At 48.1% G+C, this 13742-nt stretch overlaps 1 protein-coding gene across 1 annotated transcript; it reads right to left on the reverse strand.

The window, feature by feature from the left end:
- Positions 1-2013: 2013 nt before the first annotated feature.
- Positions 2014-13112, reverse strand: LOC116949641 (uncharacterized). Its single transcript, XM_032967183.2, has 5 exons — positions 11780-13112; positions 9170-9337; positions 8302-8426; positions 6354-6630; positions 2014-5071 (listed from the first exon to the last, which is right to left on the reverse strand). The coding sequence occupies exons 1-5, from the start codon at positions 12299-12301 to the stop codon at positions 4214-4216; spliced, it is 1950 nt and encodes a 649-aa protein (XP_032823074.1). The 5' UTR covers positions 12302-13112; the 3' UTR covers positions 2014-4213.
- Positions 13113-13742: the final 630 nt, after the last annotated feature.

Here is a 13742-nt window from a genome sequence, read left to right on the forward strand (position 1 = left end):
CTTTACCCAATAGAACCAAAGAGTATGCTCTAGAGGAGTTGTACACCTCTAGCTGCCACCGCTATTCATTGGCGTAAAATAAAATAAAATGTTTCGCTCCGGATGACGCTGCAAAGTATTACCTGTATTTTGATTTAGCGTGCTGATCTTAAAGGTGCATTGAAAAGTTTGATACTCCGACTGATGCTTCTGTTGGTGTGGAGTAACTCATGCAGCCAGCTATGGCTCTAGGATTTGGTGTTACATGTTATGTAGTTTATTGTAAAAATTCGGTCACAGTCCCTATGATCAAATACGTTGCAATTATGGCTTTATTTTTTGGTGATTTCGAAAAGTTTTTTGGTTTGGACATGTTTGTTTTGTTGTAGTACGGAGTTAGACTGACGGCCTTAATCTAAGTTTTCTTGTGGTTGTTGTTGTTGTTTGACTTGCATCCCACTGGGATTTTTTTTGCACACGGCGTTGGTGTACGGTGCTTTTTTCAGGAATATTTTGCTGTTTTTTCATGGATTTTCTGTTTTGCACAGTCACACAGTCACTTTAAGATGATTTTCTTGTTCGTGGTTTTGTTTTTTTGTTTGTTTGTTGTGGTTGCACCCGATTCAAGAGCCGAATGGCTTACAGGGCTATACCAAAATAAATAAACTGAAACAAATAAACTGAAACGTGGACATCTCCGAACTACACCGCACGCCTTGAAGGGGCAGTCTTTGAGCTGCAGTGAACCGATAATAATGCCGATTGGATTTACGAACGTCTGATATGGCCATTGTTCACAATTGCACCCAATAAAAAAACACTGCAAGTTGGTTTTGCTAAATGGTCCAAAAGTTTGGGTTGCATGGCCATGGTCGCACTACCTGTGGGCTTGTCTTGAATGTACAGGGTGGTCCAGTTGTCTTGTGACCCCCCAAAACGTAATATTTTGGTATATTGTTCTCCAGAAAAAAAATCCTTGAAGTGGCCTCATGTGCTCTGAAGAAGGGCCATTGCCCGAAACGTCGCCTATCATATAGGTTTCCTTTTAAGGCGGCAGTGTTATTAACCGATGTTGAAGATATTGGTTATAATTTAACACAGCAAGGGGGCGCAATTTCCCACACTAAACTTAAGCCAAACCAAGACGAAACGAATGTAATTATTGATTTTTTTTTGTGTGTGAAGTGGTTGGTGGGCTGAGTAAGTTTACAAATATAACAATGCTTTCACCATCCTGCCCATTCCCACACACAGCACGTGACAAGCGTTTGGCGAGTCGCGACTCTAAGCTTAAAGGCCGTGATCTGAACGTGGCTCTTTCACTCCAGCACTGTCCTACCAGACAGTCTCGCCCCTTCACCTGATGAAGGCCGCTTGTGTTGTGGCCGAAACGTCGTGAGAATATTATTGTGTTATTTTATTTTATCAATTTATTATTTTATTCTCATTCTACGTGACTTTACCGAAAGAACCAAAGAAGATCAGGTCATCATCGCAGCATCTTTTGGCGAGCCGTCCAACAAAGACGATTAACTGCATTGCTCGCTTTTGGATGCGCTTCTGCGCTCATTTAGAACGCTTTCCCTTCCGATATTAGGAAGCCACTGGAACTACGCACTTTGAAATCATCTAGATTGAAAACTCATTTCTTCAAAACAGTTTGTGCGTTTCGTTTGTTGTCCTTCATCTGCAGCTCCCGATTCGCACGGTTGGCCACGTACGGTGCGGAAGAAGTTCAACAGTACACACAGGGCCGTCCCCCTCGCCCTCCTCCCGCTTCACCTACTCATACTGACCAGCGCGGTGAAGTATGGTCAAACAACCAATATGGCCCAACGGGAGCATGAGGAGGTCCTCAGCCAGCAAACAGATTGACATTTGGACTATTCAAGAGCAAATAAAATTTCCAGTTTTCTCTTAAAAAACTAAATACTGTACAGCTTAAATTCTATGATTGTTTTGTTTCCAGAAGCTGTCACTTTGGTATTAAATAAAGACCCATTTCACTAATCACGACTCGTTTCACTTGCGCAGTTGTGTACCAAAACAATTTTCCTTTATTAAGAGTGAGCGATGGTATTTGGTAAAACCGATTTTAAGTTCATAATCAGATTTACAAGGAGACGCAAGTGCCAACATAGCTTTAGACCACAGCCTCATACGGACGTAAAAATAAAATAAAATCCAGCCACAGTGAGAAGTGTCAAATAAAATTACGTGATGAAGTGTTGAACACTACTGTACAATATCTGTGTGTGTAGGGTTCTGTGTGTTAAACACCGATATACAATAAGGGGAAATGGAAACGCACGCTGGGGATTTTGTGAACCGAGCACTCTCGTGCCTGTGGGCACGGTTTTATGAGTCCCTGGCTTAAACATATTTTGAAGAATCGAACAATTAGCATGAGAAACCTTTTCATTAAAGCTTGCTTTTCAAGTCTTTCTATCCATTAAGAATATTAAAAATATAAAACGTGCAACATATCTTTACCAAATAATATAATTCCTACATTTCTAAATCCACTGTGTTAAATGTCTATCTACCTTTGGTGTTTCATCGCGTCATTATCCCAACATGTTAATACACGAATTCGTTTTCCAATTAAGACAGAGCTCAAGTTTAAACGGCAAAGGTGGAGCCCTGCAATTTTTTGCTCACGCCACTGTTAGTGGAAGGGTCTTTGCGAGACGGAGCTCTAGAGAGCCCCTCCAGTGAGTGTTTGGCCTCAGTGCCGGTATATCCTAGTAGCAAAAGTAGCTACACATGCTACGGGCCCTGCACTTTCAAAGGCCCTGCACTAAATGCTTTCAAGCTATCAATTCCGGTTCAGTGATTCTGCACTTGCTCCATTACTAAAGTACTATACCGCCTTCAACTTTCATGAACGACGACTGGGTGTTTAAGGTTAGAGATTTGTCGTATTATCTGGCTGTATAGAAAATGAAAACATACAATTACTCTACTATGCAAGTAAAAAAAAACAAAATCTGTTTTAATATTTACGTGTTTTTTTTATTTAGGGCCCCTTTATAACATATGCTACAGGCCCCGCACTAGCTTAGGCCGGCACTGCTTGGGCTAATCTTCCACGCTGGTCAGCCGTCTTGGAAGAGGTGGAAATACGCACACTTTTTTACATTGCTCGGTGGGTAGAAGCCAGAGGAGCGATTTAAAAAAACTTACCCCATCATATTCTTGGTTCTTCCGGTAAAGTCACGTAGAAGGGAAACAATAAAAAATAAAAATATAAAACAATAAAATTCTCACGACGTTTCGACTGCAACACAAGCAATCATCATCAGGTGTGAAAACCACAGCAATTTCATATTTTCTTGCTCTGGTTTTCACACCTGATGATGATTGCTTGTGTTGCAGTCGAAACGTCGTGAGAATTTTATTGTTTTATATTTTTATTATTTTATTGTTTCCCTTCTACGTGACTTTACCGAAAGAACCAAGAATATGAATCCCTGCAGTCACGAAAGCTTTAAATCAAAACTTGCCCCATTGTTTCAACTCCCGGGGAGATTGAACCCAGCGACCTCTGGATTGCAAGTCCAGCATTGTGCTGCGAACCATTTCACCACGGCAGCAGCCTAACATTTAAAAAAATGCAACAAGCGAGAGGTGCGAGCAGTCAAACTGTTCGCAGAATCATTTCATTATAATTGAGGGAGGGGGTGGGGGGGACTAATGGAAATTAAACCACAACGCGACAAAAAATTACTCTACAATATTCTGCTCTCAAGAGGTTGCAAACTAAAAAGAAAAAAAACAGATCCACCCGAAGGAGGTAGCTTATTTTTCTGAGACGTTTCAGGTCAAACAGCCTCACAAGGGCCGTGACGTGGTCGAGCCGTTGCTGAGGTCCGTGGTTCGAAACCCAGCGGCCGCCCTAGTTAATACTGCAGGTATCAACCATAAAATACGTCACAATGGACGTTACAAGACCATGTGGTGACGTTATTTTTACAATTTTAAAGAATGGGGCCACGTGTGCCGACGTCACGGTCTAAATTTGAGGAATAACCTGAAAATTACATAATTGGGTAAAACCGTACAGCAAGATTGACCCCTACCGGTTTAACCATATCCATCTGTGAAACATAGCACCTTTGTGGTAGCCTTGTGCTATTGGAATGGTGCAAATGCCAAGTGTACTAAACTACTAATATATACGGAGCCAGCTTTCATTCGTTAACGTGAGAAGGGCTGTACTCCTCCATCCCCCTCATGAAGCGTTTTCTGGAGCCGTCATCGGCTGCAGGTAGAACGTCGAGGTGCGTCTCTGCGGCACGTCCTTGCTGACGCTCCTCCTGAAGATGCTCTTCATCATCTTGAGGATGGACAGGCGTCGCTTGGAGCCAGGCTGCTCTTCTGTCTGCCGCTGCTCGTCGTCATCCCCCGCCACCGATGACGGAGGTGCCGCCCCCTCCTTCTCCTTCTCCAACTCCGCCTGATCCTTCTTCGCCTTGTCGCCCTCTTCTCCCTGCTCGGCGTGGGGAGGCTCCTCATCATCCTCCTCCTCATCAAAATGATCGCCAGCAGCGGTACTGAGGTCGTACGTGGAGCGCGACTTGAAGAGGCTGTCCTCCTGGGTGGCGAGCGGGCCGTACGAGAGCGTCGCCCGTCGTTTGAGCGCGAAGGAGCTCTCCTCGATGGCGCTGCGTGCAGGCGCCGCCTCGCCCCGCTCCTTGTCCCCCTCGAACAGGAGGCACGAGTCCACCTTGTGGCGCGCGACGTGGTCGGGGAGGTTCACCTTGCGCAGCGCCGCTTTGCAGATCTCGCGGTGGGCCCCCTCCGGAGCGACCGCGTTGGCCGGCGACAGCGGAGGCTGGACGTCCTGCTCGCGGGATTTCGCTGCGTCGGGGCCTTGGACGCTGCGGCTCGGCTGCTGGGTCAGAAGCTGAGAGTTGCGAAGCAGCCGGGAGTCCGGGCTGCCGCCGGGGCCGGCGCCGCCGCCGCCCTCGCTGCGGGCCACGGGTGACGCCGGCGGTGGCGGCTCGAGGGTGGTGGCCGGAGAGCGGTGGCCTTGCTTCACGAGCGCATACAGCGGGTTCACGGGCGGCATGAAGAGCTTCGGCAATGCCTGCGTGGTTTTTTGTTGGGCAGGGAAAAAATGTGTCTGTCGTGAAAATAGGGTTTTTTTTCTACATTTTTGAGAAATTTTACAATATTTTATTTACCAAGTAAAGTCTAATAAGATGTATAGCTTTTTTTTCCAGAAACAACTTGGCCACAAATGAAAGCTCAACGAAGTGGCTTAGTGTCACATGGACATTTATAGCAGACAAATACTCTGAACACACGTTGATTCTAAATGTGGAGGGAAAACACTGGAGGACCCAGAGAAAAATCCACCCAACCACAGAGAGTGAGAGAGACATGCAAACTCCAAATATACAGCAGATGTCAGGGTCGGGGTTGAACCCACGACCTGCTTCATACGAGGAGGTTGTTCCACTTTGTGGAGAAGTAGACAGTGGCTGCTCTATGGATATGCTTGCCCCCCCCCCCCCCCACCATAGGAACGTGGAATTGTCAACACCCCTCAAGGTTGTAAGCAGGAGATAAGCACTGCCAGAATAACTCAACTGGGCAGGAAATCACCTTGAGTGTGTGGACCTTAATAGGTGCTTGCCAACAGCACTGTCCTCAACGAACGAGCGAGGCTATACCGATGGGTCTTTGTATGATCGTGTGTACTAAACTAAGTGACATTGTCTTACAGTAATGCTCATTTCACATACATAGCTCTTTAAAAAAAGCATTTAAATTTGAGAGAACACTTGAAGACGTGGTGGAGAAAATGTGATGGAAACAGCACTGCAAGAGGCCTCTGTCCTTTTGCCAGGAGCTCACAAAAGGACAGATATGAACCTGTATTTGGGGCTGGACCAAAACGCGTATATAGAGCAACTTTAACATCGTTTCTCACCCCTGGCCGGCGTTTCCCCACCACAGAGGAGTCTTGTAGTGATATTTTCATGACAGAGTCAGAATCTTTATTTAGACTGGAGGAATCCCATGAGCTATGAAGCTCTTTTCCACAGATGTCCAGTCGGGGTGTGGGTTCAGCGAGTTGCATCAACAAAGAATGACAAAAGCACGATATAAGAGTAAGATAGGGAAAGAGGTAAGCAAGTCCTCTATAAATAAATATATATAAAGCCTATAAGTACAAATTGCACAAGTACATAAATTCCTGACGATTTGTCAACACCAAATGCAATCTTGGGGGCGAGGCAGCCAAACAAGTCCCAGACCACACCGAGACAAACAACACTACACTACAGTCCCTCGATTACACTGCACATTCAAATGTAACCGTCGATAACCATGGGTAACTCGTCGACAACTCCGATATTTACCTGCACGCCAGGCTTCGAGGTGGCCTGCAGCGGCGGCTCCGGCGGCTGTGCGTTGACAGCCTGGGCCCTCGCAGCCGGCGAAGGGGAGAAGCTGAACATCGGCAGCTGGAGAAGTGGGCGTGCGACAGCTGCCGCCCCTGGCTGCTGCTGCTGCTTTTCCTGCAGGGGTTTGGACTGCGCGTAGAGGAATCTGAACTCCATGTCGAACGTCTCCACCACCTGGCCTGACAGCGACGTGACGATGTGCCTGTCCATCCGCGATGCCCACCACGTGAAACTTGACGACGTGAGAGGGAGGGGGGGTATAGTAAATCAAGACAACGGATGAGTGATTCAGAAATCAAGAGTTTATTTCCCCCCCCCCCCCCCCCACGAGTAAAGGCCACTGAGCTGAGCTCTCTTTCAGGACAACAGCAAAGCATTCCAAAATTACAGATTCTAAAGAAACCAACTTAATAAGAGCAATTATGTTGTTAAAATTACATTGACACTTAAACTTTATGGATTTTAATAGAGTCGTTTGAAGTCAGGACAGAGATTGCTGAATAGAGATGCCAAGGAGATGACATTAGGTGGTTCCAAAATTTTGGGGCAGCAGCTACATTTGGTAGGGGCTTTTGTTAGGGGATGTGTGGTCATTCTAGGTGGCCGTGTGGCTCAGAAATCAGTGGCGTTGGCTGCACCTGTAGGTATGAAGATGACTGATGATGGTGCTTGTGGGGAGCAGTAGCGTAGTCATTAGCGCGCTGCGCTATGAACCTGACGACCCGTGTTCGATTCCCACTCACGGCCAACACTAGTGATAATTATCATAACCGGTCTTGGGCCTCCCCTAGGTCGAGTCAGCATGAAATTATTACCTGGTGCGGTGTGCAAACATCGCCATTGAGGAGACAAAAGCGGCCAGGCGTGGTGCTGGCCACCCAAACCCCTTGTGTGCCATGCCCGCCTTCATGAGAGTTACTCGCTAACAGAACTTGCCCCAACAGTCTTGTGAGGCTATACGGGGGATCGTTGTCTTTGTGCTCATGAAAAACTTCCCACAATATGTGTGGTGGTGATGGTGATGGCGGTGTCCAACCTCCATGGATGATAAATAAATAAGTACACACATTTTTTTACGTGCTACACAGTTTCCGTTAGATTCAGAGGCACAGGAAAACACAGATAAGCGGGAAGGCAGCCAGAACCGGCGCTACCAACCGTTGCTCAAAATCTGTGGCCCAACATTGCGATGTTTTAACCAACTCTATTAACCCCATAATAGAAGTTTTTTGGGGGTTTTTTTCGGGGGTTAGATCGCGTAAATATATAAATGTGTCTTTAAAAGCCACCACCACCAGACACAGCACATTTATATATTTACACGATCTAACCCAAAAAAACCCTCAATTATGGATGATATTGGTCACGAAAGCCTACGTGTTAAACTCCATTTAGACATGTGGGAAGACACTGGCGCACCCGGGGAAAATACCCTCTCGTGCAAATTTGGGGGAGTAACACTCAATCGTCGTACAGATGGAATACAGATGGAGATTAAATCACTTGCTGTACTGACATACGCTCACCTCTACAGTGCAGGATTACCGGTGTGTGCCAACGAGGGTGATGTGGCTGTGACAGCTGTCACACGTACGGTGGCGGTGGTGGCAACGGTGACGGTGATGGTGGCTATAGGTATTGGTGGTGGTGTTGGCCGTAAGCTGTGGTGGTAACAGTGATGGTAGTGGTGGTAGAGGGTGTAGGCTGTGGTCGTGGTGGCCGTGGGCTGTGGTAGTGGTGGCCGTGGGCTGTGGTGGTGGTGGCTATAGGCTGTGGTGGTGGTAACAGTGGTGGTCGTGGTGGTGGTGTTGTTGGCTGTAGGCTGTGGTAGCGTTGGCTATAGGCTGTGGTGGTGGTAACCATTGGTGGTGTTGTATGTAGGCTGTGGTGGTGATGACCGCACCTGTAGGTACCCGTGAGCACCTGGTCTCCGTCGATGATCATGAAGCGCTCCTGCATGCGGCCCGTGATGCGAGCGCCGTTGCGCGAGCAGAAGCTGAGGCCCTCGAGGGATCGAGCGCGCATGTTCTGCACACCACAGGCAGGAGCAGCAGCAGCAACAGCAGCAGCCATACATGACAAGACATACAGACAGCACACGAGTCGCTGGGTGGACAGAACCATGCCCGGCCGTCATTGTCTCCCTAGTATTGATGTTTGCACACTGCGCAGGTACTCATTTAAGGCAGAGTCCACCTAGAGGACCGGTTTCGTACCGGTCCTCGAGTGCAGCAAGCTAACTACTGCTCCACATGTGCACCCTATAGAAAAAGACAAAGATCCACCGTATAGCCTTAACAGACTTTTTGGTCAATTGCTGTTAGCGAGCACCGATAAATGTCGGCACAGCATACGAGGGGGTGGGTGACCAGCACCATGCCCGGTCGCCTTTGTCTCCCCAGTGGCGATGTTTACACATTGCACCAGGTACTCATTTGGGGCCGAGTCGACCTTGTGGAGACCCAGGACCAGTTAACACAATCGTCACTAATGTCAGTGGCCGTGAGTGGGAATCGAATTGGGGCCGCCGCGTTCGCAGCGGAGCATACTAATCACTACACTACCGCTCATCACACACCTGTGCTCCCCACAAAGACAAAGATCCCCCATATAGCCTCAACATACTCTTGGGGCAAGTGCTCTTAGCGAGCATCTATGGCGGCCAGCACGGCACACGAGGAGGGGTGGGTGGCCAGCACCACGCTCCCCACACACAAAGACAAACATCGAGCACCTATGAAGGCTGGCACAGCACAGCACGGCACACACACCCGCATGGAAAAGATGTTGATGGACACGGCACGGCACGCCGCGAGGAAGGATGCCACGTTCAGTTCGTCGACGAGCACGTAGACTGGCACCCGGCGCCTCACCGCCGCGTCCGCCACGTCCTTCAGGATGTCCACGTCGGAGAACTCGTCCATCACCACGGCGATTAACTGGAACAGGTGGGCGGGCAGGACCGTGGTCATCGCACGTGAACACGCGGAGTGAAAGGAAGGCTGTGATGTTGTCTGCCAGCCGAGTCGCCTTTGGCAAAGAGCTTCTTAGCTCAGTGGGCTTTATTCGGGAAAATACACGTCTGATTCTGAAATGCGTGGGCGTGTGAGTGGGCGAATGGGTGGGAGAGTGAGCGATTGGGTGGACGAATTAATGAGTGGGTGCGTGAGTGAGTGTTTGGGTAGGTGGGCGAGTTTGTGTGTGGGTGGGCAGTTGAGTGCTTGTGTGAGTGGGCCAGTAAGTGTGAGTGAGAATGTGTAATTGTGAAATCCTTCGATGTTGTCTGCCGCCCGATTCGCCCTTAACAAAGAGCTTCTTAGCTCGGTGGGCTTTAATCGGGGAAATAGACTTCTGATTCTGAAGTGAGTGGGCGGGTGAGCGGTTGAGCGGGTGGATGGGTTTTCATTTACATATCGCAATATTTATCCCTCCCCCCTGTGCAACATCTTAGTGAACAACCTTGAAAAAACACAATGCAGGGCTGCCAAAATGATAGTGGAGGCCCCAGATCAGGGCCCCTTTGAAGCCCCCTCCCGCTCTCAGCCCTTTCTAAGGCCCTCTTTGTGACCAGAGGCCTGGGGATAACTGCATGTCACCTGCCTGCCCCCCCACTCCTGCCCCCTCCCCTCTCTCTCTCTGTAGTCATGGGAAGATGAGCTCCGTAATTCTAACTTGCCCTGCTATATATAAAAAAAAGTTTAATTAAAAAAAGGTTAAGCAAGCCTAACGTTTTGCAATACTTCAGGGCTCTTGTAATGCCAAAGTGTAAAACGCATTTTACATAACGAGTTTTTTATGCAGTTACTGTTGACGGGTATGGCACAATCAACTTTAGTTGCTCCACTTGAAAGCCCGGTTTAAAATCACGGGGTGGTTGACACCACTCGTAAACCCCTGGATCTCGGCAGTGCCGGCTCAGTTACTCTGACAATATTTGCTTCCTCAGCCACGTGGTCACTGAAGGGGGAAGTCTTTCAAGAGGGCCATGTCGTCTCGGGAGTAAATTCGCAAGTTGAAGAATGTTCCCTTTTACGTCCCATTTTTGTGGTCAAAATGTGCTGCTATCTTCATGACCCAAGAGGGCCATGGAGAGGCCCTTTTGTCAGTCCACCGCTGGATGAAGGCCTCCCCATGCTGTGTGGGTAGTGAGGGTTATTTGACCGCAATTTATCACGATGGTCGGGATCGGCTGGTGAAGGCGGAGAGCACAGGCGTTTGAGCAACGGATGTTGTTGCTGTGCTGCCCACTGCCGAAAATGTAGTCTCAGATCATCAACAACTGGGCAGGTAATAGATTTAGAGATGGACACATTCACGGAAAGACGGATAAACAGACAGACGTCATGCGTGTACAACTTCTTTCGCGCCGTACGTAGCCAACCGTGCTCATCGGAGGTGCGGGAGAAGGACAACAGACGGACAACTAACTCACAGAATGATGAACAGACCAATAAAATTAGAGGTGGACATAGTTATGGAAGGAGGGACAAATTGGTTTAACGGAAGGACTTACAGAACGATCGGCAAACAGATTTTAAGATGGATAATGAACAAGATTGACTCGCGGAACGTTGTGCAGAATAACTTTAGGACAACGTTATTGACGGACAGTCGGATGAACGAACGGACAGAGTAAACGATGCAGATACGGACACACAGATGGACAGAGAGACGAACATGTAGAAACATCAACGGACAGAAAAGGCAAGACACGAACCGAAAGGCGGATGGATGGACGAAGATGGAGAGAAACACGGACAGAGAAACACATACCCACTACCTTGATTTGAAGCTTTCGTGACTGCAGGAATCCATACTCTTTGGTTATTTCGGTAAAGTCACGTAGGTAGTAAAATAATAGATCACGAAGTTTCGATCAAAACACAAGCAATCTTCATCAGGTGGGGCAACCATAGAGAAAAAAAAACTAACTTCAGCAGTTTTTTTCTTGCTGTGGTTGTTCCACCTGATGACGATTGCTTGTGTTGCGATCGAAACTTCGTGATCTATTATTTTTCTACCTACGTGACTTTACCGAAAGAACCAAAGAGTATACTCACCACCGTATCCTCCCGTAATAAAACGCTCCGGAAAATAAGACGCCACCCCAAACTTTTGCGCATTGTGTATCAACAAAGTTACACACATACACTCAATTTTTTCGATTTAAAGCTTTCGTGACTGAAACGTCGTGAAAATTTATTGTTTTATTTTATTATTTTATTCTCATTCTACGTTACTTTACCGAAAGAACCAAAGAAGACACTCTCAATTGTTTACTTCAATTACATGGGGGGGGAGGGATTGAAGCGCGTTTAATAATCCGCAAAATACGGTTGCAAAAAACCCCACACTACTACCAAACGTCTTCATGGCCTCACCTGGTGGGCACCGTGAACCATAGCCCGCGCCGCCTCCTTGATGCTGGGCGAGTTGGGTCCCAGCGGAGGCTGAGCGTGGACGGCCTGGACCCGGGTCACACCGCGGTACCTGCCCGCCGCCGGCCATCCCAACTCAAGGTCAGGCGTGGGGGCATCCGAGCGATCGGGCCAGTAAGTCAGCGACCCCGTGGTGGACAGCGCCGCTGCTCCGCCGTCCGCCGGCGAACCAAACGCGGACCCCGGCAGACGTCGCTCGGACGATCCGACGGAGGAGGGGCCGTGACCCCCTCGCTGCTTTCTTCGAGTGGGGTCGCCTTCGTGCAGGAGCAGAGCGAGTTCCTTGTCAGACAGGAATGGCTTCACCTTGGCTGTGTTCGTGTACCCGAGGTACTCCGAGGTCCCACCGCGGAGGAGAGCTTCCAGCGCCAGGCGTTGCTCCTCGCTGTGGTTCGTCTCCTTGTGGGTCTCGCCAGGACGCCAGCCGAAATTGTCCTCCAGACAGGCGATCTGAGACTCGGCCATCGCCCGCCGGAGCCAAAGTCGTCACCAGAAATGTCAACCACCACCAACAACAACAACCACTACCACCAACCAACCAACCACCTCCCAAAAAACGGCGCGCCTCCTGTTGTTTAATTGTTGTGACTGTTGACTGAATAAAATGTCAAATGTTTGTCGATGTGTGTGTGTGAGAAGAGTGTAATTAATTATGTGTGCCACTACATTTAAGTGTTTGTACCCCCCCTCCACCCCTCTCCAATGCGACTTGGCACGAAACACCGCGCCTACGTGATTGTTCAGTAGTCGTCGTCGTCGTCCGTGACTTTACTCTCGAAAATGTCAAATGCCTCTCGGTGTGTGCGAGTGTGTGCGAGTGTGAGATAATGAGCGCGACTGAAACTATCTTTCAGACCTGGCTTTAGAGTAAAGAAGAAGTAAACTGCGCGTCTGTTGCGATGGTTGTTGTGTCTAAAACGATGTCAATTTTTTTCCCTTTTCTTCGTTTGTGAGGCAACTAACGCAGCTTCCTCGAATGTCTTCAAACTATCTTGGAGATGAAAAAAAAACTAATTGAACAGTGCGTCCGCCTCTGCTGCTGCTGCTGTTGAATAATTGTGTGACACGACTAAAGGTGTCTGGGTGTGTGTGTGTGCGAGTAAGAGATGTTAAATAATCAGTGTGATACACTAATGAAGTTAACCGTGCCTTGCCGTGGGGTTCGTTGAGTGAAGAAGGACAAACAAACAATCTTTGTAAACCACCCACCAGCCCTGCACACACACACAGGTGAAGGCAATTTCCGGGATAACCTGTTTTGAGTGGAGGAGGCACTGCAGGGCATGTCGGGCTGAGCTGAGAAATGAAAAATGTTAAGACCACGGGTGCATACTGCAACAAACGGCATGACAGTTGGGGCGTAGGGTAACATGCAACAATGGCTTTCGGTAAAGATATACATTCGTCCATTGTGTAGATTGCAGTAACAAAAAATGTGCATCGTATTCTCCCGATTATAAGACGCACTGCAAGTATGTGCCCGGTGTCCACGGTGACACACGTGTGTATTATACTTCAGAGAAAATTGTAAGTATTACAATTATATTCTGGAAAATTACAGACGAGCCCCAGTCGGAGTGCGATTGTGGCCATGCAATCCAAACTTTTGACCATATCGTAAACCAGTAAACCCAGAGACGCAGAGAGAGAGAGAGAAATACAGAGACCCAATCCGCTGCCACCTTTCACGATCTTGCAATGTAATCGTCCACTTAGCACCTGCGCAGGAAATTATTTCCTTTTTCGCGTTATATTAATTCGATACCACTCTAATATTATAATTGAGCATTGTCCGTTATCCCTTCTATCGCCATGTCTTGTCTCGGCCCACTTGCCCTCATAGTTTGGATGATGTTGTTAAAAGATGTATGTTTTCTAATCCACACATTCCTCTATCTGTCTCTCA

Source organism: Petromyzon marinus, chromosome 37 (genome assembly GCF_048934315.1).
Source record: "Petromyzon marinus isolate PM22_M1 ecotype Great Lakes invasive population chromosome 37, UKy_Petmar_22M1.pri1.0, whole genome shotgun sequence".
Taxonomy (NCBI): Eukaryota; Metazoa; Chordata; class Hyperoartia; order Petromyzontiformes; family Petromyzontidae; genus Petromyzon; species Petromyzon marinus.

Excerpts from the sequence above, each read along its gene's own strand:
- LOC116949641 (XM_032967183.2), bottom strand. The coding sequence starts at position 12,301 with ATGGCCGAGTCTCAGATCGCCTGTCTGGAGGACAATTTCGGCTGGCGT. Across the intron at positions 9,338-11,779 it reads TGGTTCACGGTGCCCACCAG|TTAATCGCCGTGGTGATGGA; the intron begins GTGAGGCCATGA and ends CACCTGTTCCAG. Across the intron at positions 8,427-9,169 it reads TCAACATCTTTTCCATGCGG|AACATGCGCGCTCGATCCCT; the intron begins GTGTGTGTGCCG and ends TGTGGTGTGCAG.